At 37.4% G+C, this 21,485-nt stretch overlaps 1 protein-coding gene across 3 annotated transcripts in view; it reads right to left on the minus strand.

Moving 5' to 3' along the window:
* Positions 1–19,313, minus strand: part of LOC124789374 (ubiquitin carboxyl-terminal hydrolase 36) — a 44,778-nt gene extending 25,465 nt beyond the window's left edge. The window contains exons 1-8 of one of the 3 annotated variants that reach the window (XM_047256708.1): positions 19,070–19,313; positions 18,420–18,670; positions 18,180–18,340; positions 16,907–16,979; positions 8,631–8,744; positions 8,295–8,403; positions 3,075–3,142; positions 945–1,176 (exon numbers count right to left, since the gene is read on the minus strand). In XM_047256708.1, coding sequence (XP_047112664.1) covers positions 945–1,176; positions 3,075–3,142; positions 8,295–8,403; positions 8,631–8,744; positions 16,907–16,979; positions 18,180–18,340; positions 18,420–18,669 — 1,007 coding nt within the window. In that variant the 5' untranslated portion in view covers position 18,670; positions 19,070–19,313. Of the gene's footprint in view, positions 1–944; positions 1,177–3,074; positions 3,143–8,294; positions 8,404–8,630; positions 8,745–16,906; positions 16,980–18,179; positions 18,341–18,419; positions 18,689–18,998 lie in introns of all 3 variants that reach the window. The other 2 variants (XM_047256706.1, XM_047256707.1) reach the window with 2 other exon arrangements.
* Positions 19,314–21,485: the final 2,172 nt, after the last annotated feature.

Raw genomic sequence — 21,485 nt, forward strand, 5'->3', positions numbered from 1 at the left:
ATGGCTGCTTCACTACATGAGTAATTTGCATCCTCTCCTTAGCCACCACCTTTTCTGAACTACCCAAATGGGAGCTATCCTTACAACACATTCTCTGCTCCCATAATTATCCCAGCCTCAACCTAAGGTAACATACTGCCCCACACCTTCCAACCAACAGTTCCTACTCCTTCTGCCCTATCACCTCCTCCTCAGTCTTGTCTCCCACCCTCGTTGCGTATCGCCCTCTGTCAAAGTACCCGCCCATGTCCCCCCCCCCCCCCCCCCCCAACCATCACCACCCTGCCCCTCAATTTCCCGAAGCAGTGCCTGCTGGCAGTTTAGTCTGTCTGTCCGCCAGAGAGCACTCCCCCACCCAGACTGCTGCTCCCATTACATGTGACAGAAACATTCTGCTCTGAGCTGCCGTATATGGCGGTTACGTGTACGTGAGGCATGCATGCTTGTATGAATGAATGGTATACATTTCTCTTTCCTTTTCTGGCAAAGGCTGCAGCCAAAAGCTTATGTGTAAGTGTCTTAACTATACCTGTCTGCAACTTAACATGTCATCTTTATGTTAAGTAGCAATCTATCTTTTCCTACATCGGAGATCCTCTTACAATGATATACAATGTGATACAATTTAAGCACTTCTATATCCCCACATAGTTTATTATAATATTTAACTAACTACTAATGCCGATACTTCAGAAAAAAAGGCAAAAAAAGTAGTCCCGCTAAACGGTAAAATCTAAGAACACATCTGAACAGTTTTAATACTGAACATTTTCTTTGAAGGCCCAAATTAGTGTTTACCTTTGGGTAACAAAACTTCCAACATTATCAGAAAAGTAGGGGTCACTGATTTGTAAGACTCATCATGACCACATGCATATCACACAATCATTTCATTGCAGTTTTGTTAAAGTAACAACAAAACAGCAGATAATAGATGTATTTACCTTTTAAGTTGTATGCAGAGGACCATTGGAGGTTTCTCAAGAGAAAATTTCTTGTTTGCAGGTACCTTCCGATGACATCTTTCACATCTATAAGCATCATCACCCTCCAGCCTCTCGTGTGTAAAATATGCAGAGAGAGCATCCTCCAATGTGCTGGCCCTCCGTATATCCAGGAGGAGGTCCTGAAAGTGCTGGAATGTTGTGGAAACTGCACGGCACTGCAAGCATGTCACTGTAAAGACACAGATATATATTACGAAGGATCAGTTTGTCATTTATTTATAATACAACAAAAACTAGTAATATGCATAAGAACTACTAAACACAAGTACCGTATAGTATTAAAACAACAGTTAAGCTGTCCACGTTGAATAGAACTTTTATTGCAATTTAATATTAATCATAAAACAAGCGATCCCAAGAAATGAAATAGCTATTCAGTGATTCAGCTGGTTTATATAATCCATCATGTGTTACCAGTAATATTTTTTCTGGTTAGTTACTGGTGAGCATGAAATTTTGCTCTCATTTTGTGATGATACTGGGTTTTATTTTTACACTGACATGGCCCAAGGAAAAAAAAGCACATCACTATGGTGCTTAGCATATTTCTTATGTCCACTTCCGTCTGGGTTAAAGCCAACCAACAGTGAAAACCTAAGTATGTAACAACCAAAAAAGTATAGTCAACATGGAAGATGATTATATCCTTCAACAAAATTTTGGCTGTGGATATTTAAAATAAAAAAAAATAAAAAAAAAAATAAAATAAAAAAAAATTAAAAAGAAACAATGGTTATTTAGTGATTGAGACTGTTACTGTTTACAATTACTGACTGTCATTGGATACTTATAACTTGTGTGTGTGTGTGTGTGTGTGTGTGTGTGTGTGTGGTTTGGGAACTCTTTCTGGCTAGTGATGAGGAATGTATTACACAGATTTACAGAGACTTTGCAATTAAATTTCATTCACAAGTGTTGATGCTCCGCAGATCTTCCGGCATTTCACTAATTATATGGCGCTGCAACTTCCCAATACACAACAGCATCAAAGAGATGCATCGTTACCTGCAAGGTCATTAATATCTGTTGTTAACAATACTGTCCTACAACAGTTTCTTGGGTTAAAACAAAACCAACATTTCCATCTCATAATTTCATCCAGTCAAAAACAATGTGCTTGTAAGTCTTCAATCCAATCACAAAGCTGGCCTGATATTTCTTAAGTTCATACTTTGTTCACTTAAAGACAGTGTGGAAGTAATGAATGCTTTCTGTTGAAATATACAGATAAACCTAAGTCGAGGAATACAACTACAACCCATGTGCCATTACCTACTTTCTCCTAAACCCCCTGGACAAACAGTAATCTACTTTTGCCAGATCGCTCTTTGCAGAATAACTTAATTCCTACAGTGGAGATTTATGAACTACAAAAATTTCATTAATACGCAAACATATGATGTTTAAATAGATCTACAGCATATCTATGTTGGTAATATACACCTTCTTGATATCCTTGAAAGGTGAAAATCATGTAAACCGAGAAAGAGGTAGTAACATATATATGACAGCTAACTTAATAAGAAGTTTATCCTCAGAATGAGAAAGAATTAGGTGCTAAGTATTTCGCCTTGTCATAACCTCATTTCCACAGTGTCCCAAAAGCTACTGTCTCTGAGAATCTGACAACTTATGTTGTCTCTACAGCAAATGGTAAAGTGTCATAAAATTATCTACGTTTCATTTGAGTTTCATTTTAATGATACATTTACATACATACGAAATTAAAGCATCATAAAGCTTATTACTTTCTTACTCACAATTATTATTATTTTTTTATTTTAAATTTTCCTTGAGTTATTTTCCCGTTCGTAAACAGCAGAGAACAAAGTTTATACGAGCACTAATAAAGCACAAGGTTTTCAAATGTTCCTGTCGTGTTTAGCTCAGAATGGAAATTCAACTACGTAACTGGAACTAAACAGATTAGGAGTTTACTTTCTGTCTGCTTTGCTCTTTGCCTCAGAATAACTTCTCACTCAATCGTTCTAATAATATCAGTTTCCTATGTTTTCATTTCTGTACAAATAATGCAAATACAGTATATATAATATAAAGAAGTTTTACCTTCTGATCGAATGTAGCCACCAAATATTTGATTCAATGGAGTTGTTTCTTTGCTGTAGTTGTCCAACCTAAAACAACACACATTCCTTAGAAAGGAAAGGTAATATGAATCACCATATCATGAACTGCAAGTTCTTCAATCTTACTGGAGGAATTATTATACACACAGGATGTATTATCAGAAATGCACACAAAGTAGATTGCAGAAAAAATTACTTGAGATATTTAAGATTGTCTCAAAAGTAATGACAAGGCATTATTAAATTATTTTATTATACTTATCAATTTTGTACATACAACACGTTACTCTTGGTAAAGAATGTGCATCATTACTAGTAAATTTACTCTGCAATTTATCTGGAATGAAGTATGAGCTACAAAATCTCAATCTTTATGCACATATGGAGGTAAGATCACGTCTCTCAGGCTATGGAAGTGGTAATGGTTCATAGTTACGTGTTCCATTGATCAACAGCACGGAAAAACCATTATGATGTGAAACGTGTCAAATGCACAAGAAATGCACACAGGAAGCAAGTTTTTTCTTTTCTTGTTTACAATATAGTGTTATATCTAAATATTTGTATTATCTATCCCATTCCCTTAAATGGTACAAAATGCATATATTATATCTCCAGATTTATTTACTCATATTCAAGAATTCACCTATGGTATAGAAGGAGTTGTCAAGGAGGTATGATTTCAATTTGTTTTTGAGACTATTACTGCTGTCTGTCAGACATTTTATTTCATCTGGTAATTTATCAAAAAGTTCTATAGCAGCATATTTTACTCCTTTCTGAGCCAAAGATAGGTTAAGTATAGTATAGTGTAGGTCTTTCTTTTTTCTGGTATTGTAATCATGAATGTCGTCGTTGATTTTAAACTGGTCCATGTTGTTGAGAAAAAATTTCATTACTGAGTAACTGTACTGTGAAGCAGTTGTAAGAATTCCTAACCTTTTAAACAGATGCCTACAAGATGTGCGACCATGAACCCCACACATTATTTTAACTACTTTCATTTGAGCAGTGAATACCTTTTGCCTAAGTGTTGAGTTGCCCCAGAATATTATTCCGTATGACATCAGAGAGTGGAAGTATGCAAACTATGTTAGCTTACTAATTTCTACATCCTCAAAATTGGCAATTATTCTGACTGCAAAAGTTGCTGAGCCTAGTCGCTTTAGGAGATCCAAAATATGAATTTTCCAATTAAGATCCTCATCTATATGTTCACCAAAAAACTTAGCATGCTCTACCCTGGCTACTGACTTCTTTTGATGTGTTATGTTTATTGAAGGAATTATACTTTTTGCAGCAGAAAATTGGATGTGTTGTGTTTTTTCAAAGTTCAGAGCAAGCCCATTCGCAGAAAACCAAATAATAATTTTTTCCAAAGACCTTATTCGTATAATTTTCTATCCGACTTTTACTGGATTAATAATTATGCTTGTATCATCAGCAAACAGTGTCAGTTCAGCATCTTGTTTCACATAAGAAGGGAGATCATTCACATATATCAAGAACAGGAGGGGGACCCATGATTGAACCTTGTGGAACACCTAATGTAATTTCACCCCAGTTAGATGAAGTGGTAAACTCCTTTGAATCACTTGAAGCATATAAAGAGACTTTTTGCTTCTGTTCAGTAGATATGACTTAAACCACTAATATGCTGTTCCATTTACACCATAGAATTGTAATTTCTCTAACATAATGTCATGGTTCACACAATCAAATGCTTTGGATAAGTCACAGAATATTCCTACTGGTGACATTTTACTATTTAAACACTCTATTATGTGGACAGTGAAATTGTATATTGCTGTCTCAGTGGAACAGCATTTCTGAAATCCAAACTGCGATAAACTAAGTATCCCATTACTGTTGAGATGGCTAACTACTCTTGAGTACATTACTTTCTCAAAGATTTTTGAAAATGCTGTAAGCAAGGATATTGGCCAGTAATTATTGACATCTGTGGTTTCCCCCTTTTTGTAGAGAGGGGCCAGACAATGGCATATCTTAACCTGTCTGGAAAAATACCCTGAGCCAGTGATGCATTACATATGTGACTCAAAACATCAGCTGTAATTGCTCCACATTGTTTCAATAACTTGTTAGAGATGTCATCTACTCCAACAGAACATTTATTTTTCAAAGATTTAATAATTTTCCTAACAAGAGGTTGTTAGATGAAGCTTAATCTGACTAAAATTTTTCAAAACTGACTCTTCCATGTACTGCCTGGCTTTTTCTTGAACTATTCTCACCAATTTTTTCTTCTACACTTAAGAAGTGATTGTTAAATACATTGGCTACCTGTGTACTGTTGGTTAAGATGGTCTCATTCTCTTTAACAGTAATACTACCTACCCCAGTGGTTACTTTTCCAGTCTCCCTTTTAACAACATTCCATATTGATTTGATTTTATTGCTGAGTTGTTAATTTCTTCTCTAACATATATATTTCTTGATTTCCTTACAACTTTTCTTATTATTTTACAATAATTTTTATAGTGTAAAACTACTTCTGGATCTTTACTAGTTCTTGCTGTCTCATATAGTTTTCTTTTTCTTTCTAAAGACACTTTAATACCTGTAGTAATCCAAGGTTTCTTTGAAAAGTTTGTGGTGTTACATTTAGCAATTGTCTTTGGATAACAATGTACAAAAAAGGATATAAATTTATCACGAAATATGCTGCCTTTATCATTAGCATTTGGCTCATTATATACATCTTCCCAGTTTACATTTCCTAAACTATCTATAGATACCGGATTGAGCACCCTCACACTTTACTTGATGGTTTCTGAAGTGTACACCCTGTTAGGTTTTGTAAGTTAATCAGTTGTGCATCATGGTCAGATAATCCATTTACCACAGGGAAAGTGTGTGTGTGTTCTACATCCTCTTGCTGTACAAATACATTATCTATTAGAGTACTACTGTCCTGAGCTGTACGTGTAGGGAAATTGATCACTGATTCTAAGTTATATGTTGTTAACAACACTTTCAGTTCACTTTTCCTATCAGAACTGCTTAGAAAGTTAACACTGAAATCACCACAGATTAATAACTACTTCTTTTTGTCTGACAGACAGCATAATAGGGAGTCAAACTTTTTTATGAATAGCTCCCTATCTCCTAGTGGAGACCTGTACACTGTTGCTAATATCAACACTACATTATCTAGCTGAAGTTCACATGCACAAACCTCAAAAGTGTTGATCAACACAAAATTTGCTTACTTCAACAGTTCTGTATTTATACCTTTAGTTTATGAAAATGGCAACTCTTCCTTTATCCATACTAGATCTACAAGTGTAAGATGCTAAATTATACCTATTTATACTGGCATTTTCCATCACCACAGTTTCATGGTGCTCAGATGGTCAAAGTATATCAATCTCATTCTTATTTTTGAGATCATCTAAATACATTATCAGCTCTACTTTATTTTTCATTCCCTTGATATTTTGGTAAAGTAAGTTGATACCACTCTTAGCTTTATCCCTATTTGCTGCGCATGCAATTTCTTTTCTTCTACTTTCCTTGGTTGTTGTCTGTCTGGAATTTGGCTTTAACCTAACCTGCCTGGTCTCAAATTTCTACGGCAACCACCACACTTGTCACACATGGTTTGATAGTAAAACATAACCAAAAAGCAGAAAATAACTTGTGTGTCTGTGGCCCCCCTTACAGTATCTGCTAATAGAGAAGCTAACTTATCTTTCCCCTTTCTATTAAGGTGCAAGGCCATGTGTAGTGTAACCCCACTTTGCCGGTGTCTGGAGCATCCTGTTCAGCTCTGTGTTAACATGCCTTACAGCAGTGTTTACCCAGGGCTGATCGTGGCACTGAAAGACCTCCACAAACCCCACATTCATGTGCCCAGTTTCTGCTCCTATTTTGTCCAGATAACTCCTAATACTGTATCTTGGATTCATAGCCAGGCTGTTCCCTGTTCCCCAACTATAATTACCTGATCTTCCTTCTGAAAGTCCTTGTATAGCTGACCTAAGTTTTCTGTCACCTGGCTAAAGCTAGCACTTGGTTTCACAAAACTTGTGACCTGGTACTCTGTCCCTAATTTCTCCTGAAGCTGTTGGCCCACAACCCTCCCATGACTGCTACCTATAAGCAGCATTTTTCTTTTCCTATTCTGGTTTGATCCAGACCCGTCTTTTTTCTTAAGCTAGTATTCTGCTTCAACCTACTTCTTAAATGAGGCCCTTCCTCCACTACTTCAGATAGCAACCCAAACTGATTTGCTAACTGAATTTCAGAAGTTTTATCAATTGTTTCCCTTTTTCACCCTTTGCTTGCTACCTTTTCCCAGCATCCAGAGTCCTTTTCCTCCCTTAGCTTACATAATTCCAAATTTGTGATTTCTAATTCAGCCTTAAGGGCACAAATCTTTGCCTCCTGTTCCACAATTTTTCGGTCCTTTCTACATAACCTACACTGCCATGGAAGAACCTCATTATCTACCCTCGTTTCCTCTCTGTTGCTCTCGCCCCAATGAAACCACAACCTACAGTCTATACAGAACACATACAAAATTTACACCAAAGTATGTAAACAAACTCGTGACTGCCGGCCTTTACGAAATACTTCCTTTTCAATGTAATTACGTTTAGAAAAGCGAAACCTTCAATAGATAGATTAGATAACAAGTAAATGCACTAGTCTAAAATGTAATATTAACTAAATTAGCTCTTATTTCAATATTAATCGCTTAACTTGGTGAGAGCTTCGTACACGGGCGTCCGCCTGGCTGCAGGGCTGCCAACTAATAGTGGAGGAATGCTGTGAAACCAATGCAGCCAGGGGAAAACATGATGGAAGTGCAGTGGGGATAATATGAGAAAGGGCAGGGAGTGTGGGACAGACAGCAGAGATTCTGCTGGGGTGAGGGGAGTAACTATAAATGGTCATCAAATTGCCTTATTTTTTGCTGGAAAGATGTGCTAGACTTGTAAAACTGAATCATTCCATTAATGCAACACATAACTCCTTTTTCTCCAGAGATCTGCATTAATCTCAAATTTATATTCTTTTCTTTTTCATTTTTGTGCAGATTCTTGTTTATACATCTGCTGAAAATTTGAAAATTGAGGTGCGCATCTTCCATACTCTCATGTATATGATATTGTATACTGCTCTTAACTCATCATTAAACTAACACAGATGCTAAATGGATGTAGATACTTACTTGTAAACCTTATACCGAAGCAAGTATGCCTTCTCCATACTTTCAATGAGGTAACGCATAAACTCATGAGCATCTTCTTGCTGACCTTGATTCATATGCTTGCATATTGCTGCAGAACACAATAATTTTATTAGCCACAGAGTAAACAAACAAACAAACAAACAAACACACACACACACACACACACACACACACACACACACACACAGAGAGAGAGAGAGAGAGAGAGAGAGAGAGAGAGAGAGAGAGAGAGAGTCTTGTTTTGAAAGACGTGATCAACATTTTTGCACACACTAATTCAAAATGAAGCAAGTCCTGAACATCTGTTTTACTTACTTTTCAGTTTACTGTATATCAGAAGTGGTTTGATGATACCGGCACCTTTATTATGAGACGCTTTCATTGTTTTGTTGAGGGCACAAATAATGCATTCGCTTTGAATGCCGCCATCTAAAATTAAACAAAATAAAATAATTTAGCACATGACTAACAGTAAAACAAAATATTTAATTTCATAGTTACAATATCACTCCCTCTTCTTGTTTTTATCTTTAGAGGGATCTGGGTATCAACAGGGCAAAAAATTAACTTTTCTTCTTCATTATATGAGAATAAGAAATTTTTTCGGTTTTAAAAATATATTGCACTTGATAACATTTGCACTGTTTCTTATTGACAGCATATCGAATAAAAGATTAAAAACAGGCCACACCTATTTTACTTTAACGACAAAGTATGACAAGAGAAAAAATGTATTTTTCTCAAGTTTGGATAGTCATCAAATGGCCAAAATGTTTCCGTAGGTTTTCAAGAAGGGGATCACCAGTAACAGAGCTTATCTGTATGCAATTTTAATCTCTATTGTCATGAATAATGATATAATTGTGTACATCTACAGAGTGTGACTTCAGTTTTTATTTCTCTGCTTGTGATGTTCACAATAGCAACGGTGAAAAAATGTAATAACAAATCAGAGTAATATAGCAATAAATTGACAGCTGCAGCAATTACCAAGGACACCATGAAGATTTATCTGGTGCTGCAAGCTTTCTATGTTAGCAGACTGTATGGGCCACACACATGTAGTTAATAACTGATCATATGGCAATGTTACAAAAACAAGGGTTGGAGTGTTTAGGACATTAACAGAAGCAAATGGCAGCCGGGTTAAGTAAGCTAAGTAAAGACTTTCGTAGGAAGAAAGCTATGTGTGATAAACGCATAAAATGACCTGGCTGTCTTATGTAGTGTGGAATAAACAATTTAACTACTATTATGTGTTGTTGTTGTTGTTGTTGTTGTTGTGGTCTTCAGTCCTGAGACTGGTTTGATGCAGCTCTCCATGCTACTCTATCCTGTGCAAGCTCTTCCATCTCCCAGTACCTACTGCAACCTACATCCTTCTGAATCTGCTTAGTGTATTCATCTCTTGGTCTCCCTCTACGATTTTTACCCTCCACGCTGCCCTCCAATACTAAATTGGTGATCCCTTGATGCCTCAGAACATGTCCTACCAACCGATCCCTTCTTCTGGTCAAGTTGTGCCACAAACTTCTCTTCTCCCCAATCCTATTCAATACTTCCTCATTAGTTATGTGATCTACCCATCTAATCTTTAGCATTCTTCTGTAGCACCACATTTCGAAAGCTTCTATTCTCTTCTTGTCCAAACTATTTACCGACAATGTTTCATTTCCATACATGGCTACACTCCATACAAATACTTTCAGAAACGACTTCCTGACACTTAAATCAATACTCAATGTTAACAAATTTCTCTTCTCCAGAAACGTTTTCCTTGCCATTGCCAGTCTACATTTTATATCCTCTCTACTTCGACCATCATCAGTTATTTTGCTCCCCAAATAGCAAAACTCCTTTACTACTTTAAGTGCCTCATTTCCTAATCTAATTCCCTCAGCATCACCCGACTTCATTAGACTACATTCCATTACCCTTGTTTTGCTTTTGTTGATGTTCATCTTATATCCTTCTTTCAAGACACTGTCCATTCCATTCAACTGCTCTTCCAAGTCCTTTGCTGTCTCTGACAGAATTACAATGTCATCAGCGAACCTCAAAGTTTTTATTTCTTCTCCATGAATTTTAATACCTACTCCGAATTTTTCTTTTCTTTCCTTTACTGCTTGCTCAATATACAGATTGAACAACATCGGGGACAGGCTACAACCCTGTCTTACTCCCTTCCCAACCACTGCTTCCCTTTCATGTCCCTCGACTCTTATAACTGCCATCTGGTTTCTGTACAAATTGTAAATAGCCTTTCGCTCCCTGTATTTTACCCCTGCCACCTTTAGAATTTGAAAGAGAGTATTCCAGTCAACATTGTCAAAAGCTTTCTCTAAGTCTACAAATGCTAGAAACATAGGTTTGCCTTTCCTTAATCTTTCTTCTAAGATAAGTCGTAAGGTCAGTATTGCCTCACGTGTTCCAGTGTTTCTACGGAATCCAAACTGATCTTCCCCGAGGTTGGCTTCTACTAGTTTTTCCATTCGTCTGTAAAGAATTCGTGTTAGTATTTTGCAGCTGTGACTTATTAAGCTGATAGTTCGGTAATTTTCACATCTGTCAACACCTGCTTTCTTTGGGATTGGAATTACTATATTCTTCTTGAAGTCTGAGGGTATTTCGCCTGTTTCATACATCTTGCTCACCAGATGATAGAGTTTTGTCAGGACTGGCTCTCCCACGGCCGTCAGTAGTTCCAATGGAATATTGTCCACTCCGGGGGCCTTGTTTCGACTCAGGTCTTTCAGTGCTCTGTCAAACTCTTCACACATATCATATCTCCCATTTCATCTTCATCTACATCCTCTTCCATTTCCATAATATTGTCCTCAAGTACATCGCCCTTGTATAGACCCTCTATATACTCCTTCCACCTTTCTGCTTTTCCTTCTTTGCTTAGAACTGGGTTTCCATCTGAGCTCTTGATATTCATACAAGTCGTTCTCTTATCTCCAAAGGTCTCTTTAATTTTCCTGTAGGCGGTATCTATCTTACCCCTAGTGAGATAGGCCTCTACATCCTTACATTTGTCCTCTAGCCATCCCTGCTTAGCCATTTTGCACTTCTTGTCGATCTCATTTTTGAGACGTTTGTATTCCTTTTTGCCTGTTTCACTTACTGCATTTTTATATTTTCTCCTTTCATCAATTAAATTCAATATTTCTTCTGTTACCCAAGGATTTCTACTAGCCCTCGTCTTTTTACCTACTTGATCCTCTGCTGCCTTCACTACTTCATCCCTCAAAGCTACCCATTCTTCTTCTACTGTATTTATTTCCCCCATTCCTGTCAATTGCTCCCTTATGCTCTCCCTGAATCTCTGTACAACCTCTGGTTCTTTTAGTTTATCCAGGTCCCATCTCCTTAAATTCCCACCTTTTTGCAGTTTCTTCAGTTTTAATCTACAGGTCATAACCAATAGATTGTGGTCAGAGTCCACATCTGCCCCTGGAAATGTCTTACAATTTAAAACCTGGTTCCTAAATCTCTGTCTTACCATTATATAATCCATCTGATACCTTTTAGTATCTCCAGGGTTCTTCCATGTATACAACCTTCTTTCATGATTCTTAAACCAAGTGTTAATTATGATTATGTTGTGCTCTGTGCAAAATTCTACCAGGCGGCTTCCTCTTTCATTTCTGTCCCCCAATCCATATTCACCTACTATGTTTCCTTCTCTCCCTTTTCCTACACTCGAATTCCAGTCACCCATGACTATTAAATTTTCGTCTCCCTTCACAATCTGAATAATTTCTTTTATTTCATCATACATTTCTTCAATTTCTTCGTCATCTGCAGAGCTAGTTGGCATATAAACTTGTACTACTGTAGTAGGTGTGGGCTTCGTATCTATCTTGGCCACAATAATGTGTTCACTATGCTGTTTGTAGTAGCTTACCCGCATTCCTATTTTCCTATTCATTATTAACCTACTCCTGCATTACCCCTATTTGATTTTGTGTTTATAACCCTGTAGTCACCTGACCAGAAGTCTTGTTCCTCCTGCCACCGAACTTCACTAATTCCCACTATATCTAACTTCAACCTATCCATTTCCCTTTTTAAATTTTCTAACCTACCTGCCCGATTAAGGGATCTGACATTCCACGCTCCGATCCGTAGAACGCCAGTTTTCTTTCTCCTGATAACGACATCCTCTTGAGTAGTCCCCGCCCGGAGATTCGAATGGGGGACTATTTTACCTCCGGAATATTTTACCCAAGAGGATGCCATCATCATGTAATCATACAGTAAAGCTGCATGCCCTCGGGAAAAATTACGGCTGTAGTTTCCCCTTGCTTTCAGCCGTTCGCAGTACCAGCACAGCAAGGCCGTTTTGGTTATTGTTACAAGGCCAGATCAGTCAATCATCCAGACTGTTGCCCTTGCAACTACTGAAAAGGCTGCTGCCCCTCTTCAGGAACCACACGTTTGTCTGGCCTCTCAACAGATACCCTTCCGTTGTGGTTGCACCTACGGTACGGCTATCTGTATCGCTGAGGCACGCAAGCCTCCCCACCAACAGCAAGGTCCATGGTTCATGGGGGAGGGGGGGGGGGGGGGTATTATGTGTTAGCAACAATAATAAATGCTGGAGTGTGTGTAGAACAGAGCAAAACAGTCAGTGTACCACCCTAAAATACCTACAAACCAAAACATGCAGCATACAATGTGCCGAAAAGGGAACGCTTTATGAAGCAAGCAAATGGTGCAGTCACACGCACAGAATATACCCACATTTCTTCCCTTCCATCATCATGGAAGCAATAAAGCCACTATACAACAGTTTCGCATGTTTCAAATTACTTGGTAAGTGTCTACATGGCTGTATGCACAACTCTAACAAAAGCTTCAACAGGTGTCTATGGAACTCAATATCAAGAACTTGTCTTTGTTAGTTGGAAACTTCTGAAAATACTGGATGAAATAATATATTCTCATGATGGTGTGAAAGTAGGAGTAGGAATAATTAATAATTTAGGCATTGAGCCAGGAACAAACATGATAATAGCTTTGATCATGATTGTTCACAAATGGTTGGAGCAGGAAGACCTGCTGAAGCCACTATGAAGGACTTTACAGCAAGAAAGACTCATGAGAAAAAATGCAGAGATAAAGGAATCAGCTAGTCATCAATAACATACTGAAAGAGCCATATGGTGTGGAAAGTTACTGTGGACTTTTGTTTCTCATGTTCCAGAAAATACATTTTCGATACAAAGACACCTGGTAGAATTTTGTACAGAGCATAACTTAATCACAGCTAACACTGGGTTTATGAATCATGAAAGAAGGTTGTATATGTGGAAGAGGTCTGGAGACACTGGAAGGTTTCAGATAGATTATGTAATGGTAAGACAGAGATTTAGGAACTATGTTTTAAATTGTAAGACATTTCCAGGGGCCGATGTGGATTCTGACCACAAGCAATTGGTTATGAACTGTAGATCAAAACTGAAGAAACTGCAACAAGGCAGCAATTTAAGAAGATGGGACCTGGATTTAAAAAACAGAGATTGTGGAGAGTTTCAGAGAGAGCATTAGGGAACATTTGACAAGAATGGGGGAAGAAATTCAGTAGATGAAGGATGTGTAGCTTTCAGGGATGAAATAGTGAAGGCAGCAGAGGATCAAGTGGGTAAAAAGACGAGGACTAGCAGAAATCCTTGGGTAACAGAAGAGATATTGAATTTAATTGATGAAAGGAAAAAATATATAAATGATGTAATTGAAGCAGACAAAAAGGAAAACAAAAGTCTCAAAAATGTGGTTGACAGGAAACGCAAAATGGCTAAGCAGGGATGGCTAGAGGACAAATGTAAGGATGTAGAGGCATATATCACTAGAGGTAAGATAGATACTGCCTACAGGAAAATTAAAGAAACCTTTGGAGAAAAGAGAACCACTTGTTTGAATATCAAGAGCACATATGGAAAACCAGAACTTATCAAAGAAGGGAAAGCATAAAGGTGGAAGAAGTATATAGAGGGTCTACACAAGGGCAATGTACTAGAGGGCAACATTAAGGAGATGGAAGAGGACGTATATGAAGATGAATTGGGAGATATGACACTGCGTGAGGCCACAAGACTAGCCAACATTCCATTAGAACTACTGATAGCCTTGGGAGAGCCAGTCCTGACAAAACTCTACCACCCGGTGAGACTAGCCAACATTCCATTAGAACTACTGATAGCCTTGGGAGAGCCAGTCCTGACAAAACTCTACCACCCGGTGAGCAAGATCTATGAGACGTGTGAAATACCCTCAAACTTCAAGAGGAATATAATAATTCCAATCCCACGGAAAGCAGACATTGACAGGTGTGAACATTACTGAACTATCAGTTTAATAAGTCATGACTGCAAAGTCCTAACATGAATACTTTACAGACGTATGGTAAAACAGTTAGAAGCCGACCTCGGGGAAGATCAGTTTGGATTCCATAGAAATGTTGTAACGAGTGAGGCAATATTCACCCTATTACTTATCTTAGAAGATAGATTAAGGGAAGGCAAACCTACATTTCTGGCATTTGTAGACTTACAGAAAGCGTTTGATAATGTTCATTGGAATACTCTCTTTCAAATTCTGAAGGTGGCAGGATCAAATACAAGGAGCAAAAGGCTATTTACTATTTGTACAAAAACCAGATGGCAGTTATATGAGTAGAGGGGCATAAAAGGGGAGCAGTGGTTGGGAAGGGAATGGGACAGGGTTGTAGCCTCTCCCCGAATTTATTCAATCTATATAATGAGCAAGCAGTAAAGGAAACAAAAGACCAAATTGGAGTAGGAATTAAAATCCATGGAGAAGAAATAAAAACTTTGAGGTTTGCTGAAGACATTGTAATTCTGTTGGGGACAGCAAAAGACCTCGAAGAGCAGATGAATGGAATGGACAATGTCTTGAAAGGAGGATATGAGATGATCATCAACAAAAGCAAAACGAGGATACTGGAATATAGTCGAATTAAATCAGGTGATGCTGAGGGAATTAGATTAGGAAATGTGACAATTAACATAGTAGATGAGTTTTGCTATTTGGGGAGCAAAATAACTGATGATGGTCGAAGTAGAAAGGATATAAAATATAGACTGGCAATGGCAAGGAAAGCGTTTCTGAAGAAGAGAAATTTGTTAATGTCGAGTATAGATATAAGTGTCAGGAAGTCTCTTCTGAAAGTATTTGTATGGAGTGTAGCCATGTTTAAAAGTGAAACATGGACGATAAATATTTGAGACAAGAAGAGAATAGAAGCTTTCGTAATGTGGTGCTACAAAATAATTCTGAAGATTAGAGGGCAGATCACGTAACTAATGAGAAGGTACTTAACAGAATTGGGGAGAAGAGGAATTTGTGGCACAACTTGACTAGAAGAAATCAGTTGGTAGGACATGTTCTGAGACATCAAGGGATCGACAATTCAGTATGGGAAAGCAGTGTGGAGAGTAAAAATCGTAGAGGGAGACCAAGAGATGAATACACTAAGCAGATTCAGAAGGATGTAGGTTGCAGTAAGTACTTTGAGATGAAAAAACTTGCACTGGATAGAGCAGCATGGAGAGTTGTGTCAAAACAGTCTCCGGGCTTAAGACCATAACAACAGGACACCTATGTTTTCACAGTGGGTTCAGTTATACCCACAAAATTTCTCCTGATTTAAGAGTATGATGGTATCCTTGTATTATGACCAGTACTTCCTAGAAATATGCTGATGTGGGTATATGACATGTTATTGCTGGTGGTAATAAAACAATAATTAGATGAAACAAATATTTGTTATTTCCTCAGAAATACTCCAAAAGCATTGGATGTGGAGTGTAATAAATTCCTATACACATTGAGGGAAGTCTGTCATTCACTGTTGGTGTGAAACTACAACTTCCCAAGTGATAGACCAATGGTAATGTACTCTTATGGTGCGAAATGCCGTATGTTCATCTTCAGGTCCCGTTATCATTCACGTCATGTGCAGTAAATTACTCCTTAAAAGCTTGACTGCTTTTGTGAATCATATTGTGTTTCTAATTAAGATATTAAATGTTATATATAAAAACCCTTCTTAACTGGAGATAGATAGGTCAAGATAAGGGTTTCGTGATAAGTGCCTAACATGATCGTGATGTCTCAAAGTTTTCATGCAATATGTATCCAAGATATTCACATATTTCTGTGTATCCAGCCAGGATAATGTCATATTTTATGCACAGTACTTCAAAAATTAACTTAAGTCAGCTTGTTAATTAGCTGCAAGCAATAGAACTTTATGAAACATACAGAAGAATGGAACTATGTACTTAGCTCAACAGTCAGAAATATAACATATCACATGTACCAGGAAAAGAAAATTATGATACAAACTTATTTCACTAAGCACATTTCACTACATGCTTACGGCGGCAACATAGACAGGTTTTAAATGACTCATATTCCACTATACACTGCCATTTTTATTAATACAAACAAGACATATAGAAAATGAGAGAGAATCTTAGCTATTACAATGAGAATGAAATTAGTAATTTTCTTAAACATAGACCAACTGGTTATGTAAATATTAACTTTAAACAACTTACTTATGGAACATTTTTCAAGATGACCAGAATCACTTTGCAACCAGTTGACTAGAGCGGGAACATGGAATAGTGCCTGAAATGACAAGTATTTTAGTATAATACCCACCAGATACAGAAGTTTTGGCCAAAAGTACACTACTTTATTACTACAATAACAAAAAAATAATGAAAACTTTGTGTAGAGTTAACGCAGTTGTGACTATGTTTAACAGAGAAATCTAAAACAGAGAATCACCACTCACTTTATTAGCAATACAAACTGAACAGTTTCAAACTCACCAACTTGCTTTCAAAAGCTGACATAGAACAGGCACACACTCTCTTCCGTGGCTGAGGAAGATCATATGTTCGTGTTCCAATGATGTCAGTTTCTGAAAAAAGAAATTGGTGAATCTGAAAACTAAACACGCACTGGGCCTATTCATGATGTTCCACTCATTTCTCACTAGTTCATTTGTTGTCATTGGAATGTGATAGTTTGGTTGTGAGTTTGTGAAGCCAATGAATGGGATATTTAAAAAAATATCTTTGGGGTGACAGACTGATCTGTAGCCTTGCCCATCTGAAAAAAAGCTGCCAATATCATGTTATAATCACTGTATTGTTTACTATGTTTGACACATTTCCTATGTCACTCGTCGAAGCTGACACGCCAAATATTCCTCTAAATCTATGTATGGCAAGGTTGACATAGGGTGAGAACTTGACAGTGAATAAAGCAGTAATGCCATATCACACAGCATAAGCTAATGATCTCTTCACTGAAACGTAGTTTATGACAGAGGAGGGAAAAAAGCTCTGTAGGAATAATGCTTCTGTCTGCAACATGACCTACATAATAAGCTTACTTATCATGCATGTTTTCTCAATGAAACTTTCCTACTCTAAGATCGTGTACAGTCACACGAAACCCCTCAATACAGGCAAAATGTCAGTTAATGAAAGAGAAAATAATCGTAGTAATAATACGAATAAAAGAAAAAAAAAACATTACTGACTACTTTCCTATAAAATTTGTGTTCACACTTTTCCTAGCACTGACAGCAAAATGCATGACACACAAACTCCACTTCCATTGGAGTGTTATTATAATGTAAATTTTTAAAATGTGCAAGTAGATTCGAGTTCATCTTTAACATTACGGGGTCAAGTGACATGTCCTTTTGGAAATTTACTTAACAAATTAAATACTGACAACATGCCTTACAAAATAGTGCACAAAACGAGCTGATTGTCTACGGTGAAAGACATATGGAAATCTACACTAGCTTACCTGCAATGTGGAATTCAGGTAGCAGGTATTCCCCATATTTATCATCCCTGCTCCAACTGGAAAAGTCCCCCGCCATCCCAGCTGCACTTTTTCCGCTGGGAACAGAGTTCTCTCCGGAGTAGGAAGCACAGCATCTGGCTCAGGCCTCATTTCGTCACTTACTGTAAGAACAAAACAATAGTAAGCAACTAGAAAGATTTAAATACTATACTAAGGTTAGTTTGCACTTCCATTACTCACATTTTTTGTTACAGGATTTCAGACAAGTACTGCCATTCGAAATGGGCCCACCAGTGCGTAGCACAGTATATTTTCCCTTCAAAGTATCCAACATAGAAGACTTAAAGGTGCCCGACGACTCATATTCTATATGAGACAGGAGGACATTCGCTGAGGACGCCACTAACCGCTTTTCAAGATCTCCAGTGCGTTCACTTGTTAAGGACAAGCGAAGTGCTGTACTCACTGGATCTCCCCCAGAAGCAGGCATACTATTTTTGAACACATAACTGAAATAATGAATGGCTTACATTACTATTCATTACATTGAAGATATGGCTTACAAATGTACCGAAGACTACAAGCTTCACAAATTCACAGTGTTTGCCAATACCACAAATCTAATGTAAACACATAAAACAAGAATCGTACATAAAACGACGTATAGATCTTATAAAACTTCCACTAGTTGTTTACAAATAACTCGCTATATTTACAGACACCATTTGAAGTTCAGTTATTATGAACTATACACACACACTCAACCGCGCCAAACGGTATTACAGCGAAAAACAGCAGTCAGTACAAATTCAAACTAACCCATATGTTACGTCTTCCTAATATAATCACTGTTATTCACACAGAATATTATAAATGTTTAAACTGCTTACATTCAACAAGAAACATAAATGTAAACCGGAACGTGACACATGCCGCTCTATCCGACTATCACGTTTACTACGACACTGAAGCGCTGTACCCATGTGGAATGGAAATATATTTTATATTTAAATGACATAATACTTGCGGATAAATTAACCGTAAGTGACAACTAGAAAATATTTTTTTCATTAAATACAAATTCTGATTCTAACTTATCACATATTGCTAGCGCGTTTATTTATGTCTTTCAATTGACTACTATTTCTTCTCAGGTCAATATGGACGACCATAGATGAAATGGCGCGGGGCAGCGCTCGCAGTAATTTCCCGTATGCCCCGATTTTCTAATTTATCTTTGGTCAAGGACATATGTCGAGGTTGCTACGGAGTTTTTCCGTGTATAAGAGTTCTATGTGTTGTTTATCTTTGTTTTCGTTCGATGAAGAGTTGGATATCACCTTTAAGAATCCGCAATAAAACGCTCGTCGCTCATATTCGTAACTCATATCGTGGCGTGCAGTCTGTGTCAAAACGGTTTTGAAATAATCTTCGTACCGAACCTTAATTCGTAAATAAAAGTTGAAGCGTAACATAACAGAATCATAATTTGACAACACTGAATCGGAGTTAATCCAACATCCGTGGCGATTCTAAAAAGATGCCTAGTCTGAATCTCACAATTTTATTGTGGCGTGTACTAGTCACGACATACATAACTGTCCACCAGTTTAGTCACAGTATTGTTGACCAGTTTCGTGGTTTGTAATCATAATCATGTACGCACAGAGCAAGGTAGCCCAGATAAAATCACCTACATACTTAGCCTATTTTCTTAGATAACCACGTATGGTTTACACCAGAGTGGGAGTATCATGACCATAACTCTTTCCTTAATTTTGTTGAGAAAAGCGCACAACACAGGCATAGCCTACTTGGCCGTGACAGAGGTGTGCTAATTCTTTTACGGTGTTCATTCTTTACAGTGTTCATCACTGTCACCACATCGTATATGTACGTAAGGTTTCCAAAAAAATGAACTGTTGCAGCATCACTTGCGCTGGAACCCAGTATGAAATGCTTATCACTGTTCAGCACACACATCGAAAAATCCCACAAACCGAGGACATGGTTGGGGGAAAAAAAAAAATAGCATCCGAAAATACATAGCAAACGGAGTTGTGTACTTTACTAAGGATACTTTTAGCCCTACATTGACACATTCTTGATAATCCATGATGAAGTAATGTTACTTCTTGGCCAGCTTTCACAAACAGTAATATGATGTCTTGTGCACATTTTTCTAACAAAGTCTTTCATGACTGGTATTTACATTCTTGATAATTTGTCTTTTAGCGGCATTGGTCTAAAGCATGTTTTGATGTGTGATCTTTTGTCTCATAATGCTATAAAGACATAATTACAGCTAAGAATGAAAATCAATTAACCCCTTCTTTATAGCTTCCGATGATCTCTCCAGCACTAGAAGACAAAATACTGGGCACTGAAATATGCCTTACACCAGTGCCTAATAGCCATGGAACAGATATCAATTAGTAGATGACAATTTCAATTTGACGTTGAAAATCTCTCTCCATTTATATTTTGCTAGAGTATGCAACAATCTAGAAAATCTATTACATTAGTGTTGTATTGATAAATATAAAGGGTATTAGACAATTCCATGCATTGTGGAGCCAGAAATGGACAGATCATAGCATACTTCTGCCTGTGTTTGGACATAGCACTCCTGTGAATTTTGATGCAGCTGTTGATTGTTTAACAGCATGAGCTGAAGAGAAAAGATAGACAAACTATTTTATCTTACAATTTTTCTACAGGACTAGCACTGGATAAGTGTCTTACAGAAATGTTGTCAGTGCTTGGAGAAGACTGTCCACATCACATCATCCTAACCCAGGTGCTTTGGGTATTTTAAATGGTTAACATATGCACGTTTTACATTTGGAAAAGCATTGTTCTGGGTTACTAAACAGAACAGGAGTCGTTTTCCTCAACAGAGTGGCATGGAGACCTGCATCAAACTTGTCTTCTGACTGAAGAGCCTGACAGCAACAATAAAGAGTTTGTTGAAGTGTATGGTACTTGATTTACAATAAGCACCCAGTGGTAAATGATAGACCTATCCCTGCATAAAAGCATGAGTGAAAATGTTATTTTATACAAAGAAGACTTCTCCCAAGAATGGGAGAATTAATGTCCCCAGCTGATGAAATGCAGTTGAAAAATAAATTGAATGGTGGCTAGTTCCAAATAAAGAAGAGATACAAAGAGTGCATTTTAAATTAGTTTTAAAAAGTAATAACAAATAGAGGTATATTTCAAACCATTTACAGTAACTACTGTATGATTACTTTCAATCTCTAAATATAGTACAGAAAATTTTGGCAGGAGAAAAACAATTTA

Source organism: Schistocerca piceifrons, chromosome 3, assembly GCF_021461385.2.
Source record: "Schistocerca piceifrons isolate TAMUIC-IGC-003096 chromosome 3, iqSchPice1.1, whole genome shotgun sequence".
In the NCBI taxonomy this organism is placed as follows: domain Eukaryota; kingdom Metazoa; phylum Arthropoda; class Insecta; order Orthoptera; family Acrididae; genus Schistocerca; species Schistocerca piceifrons.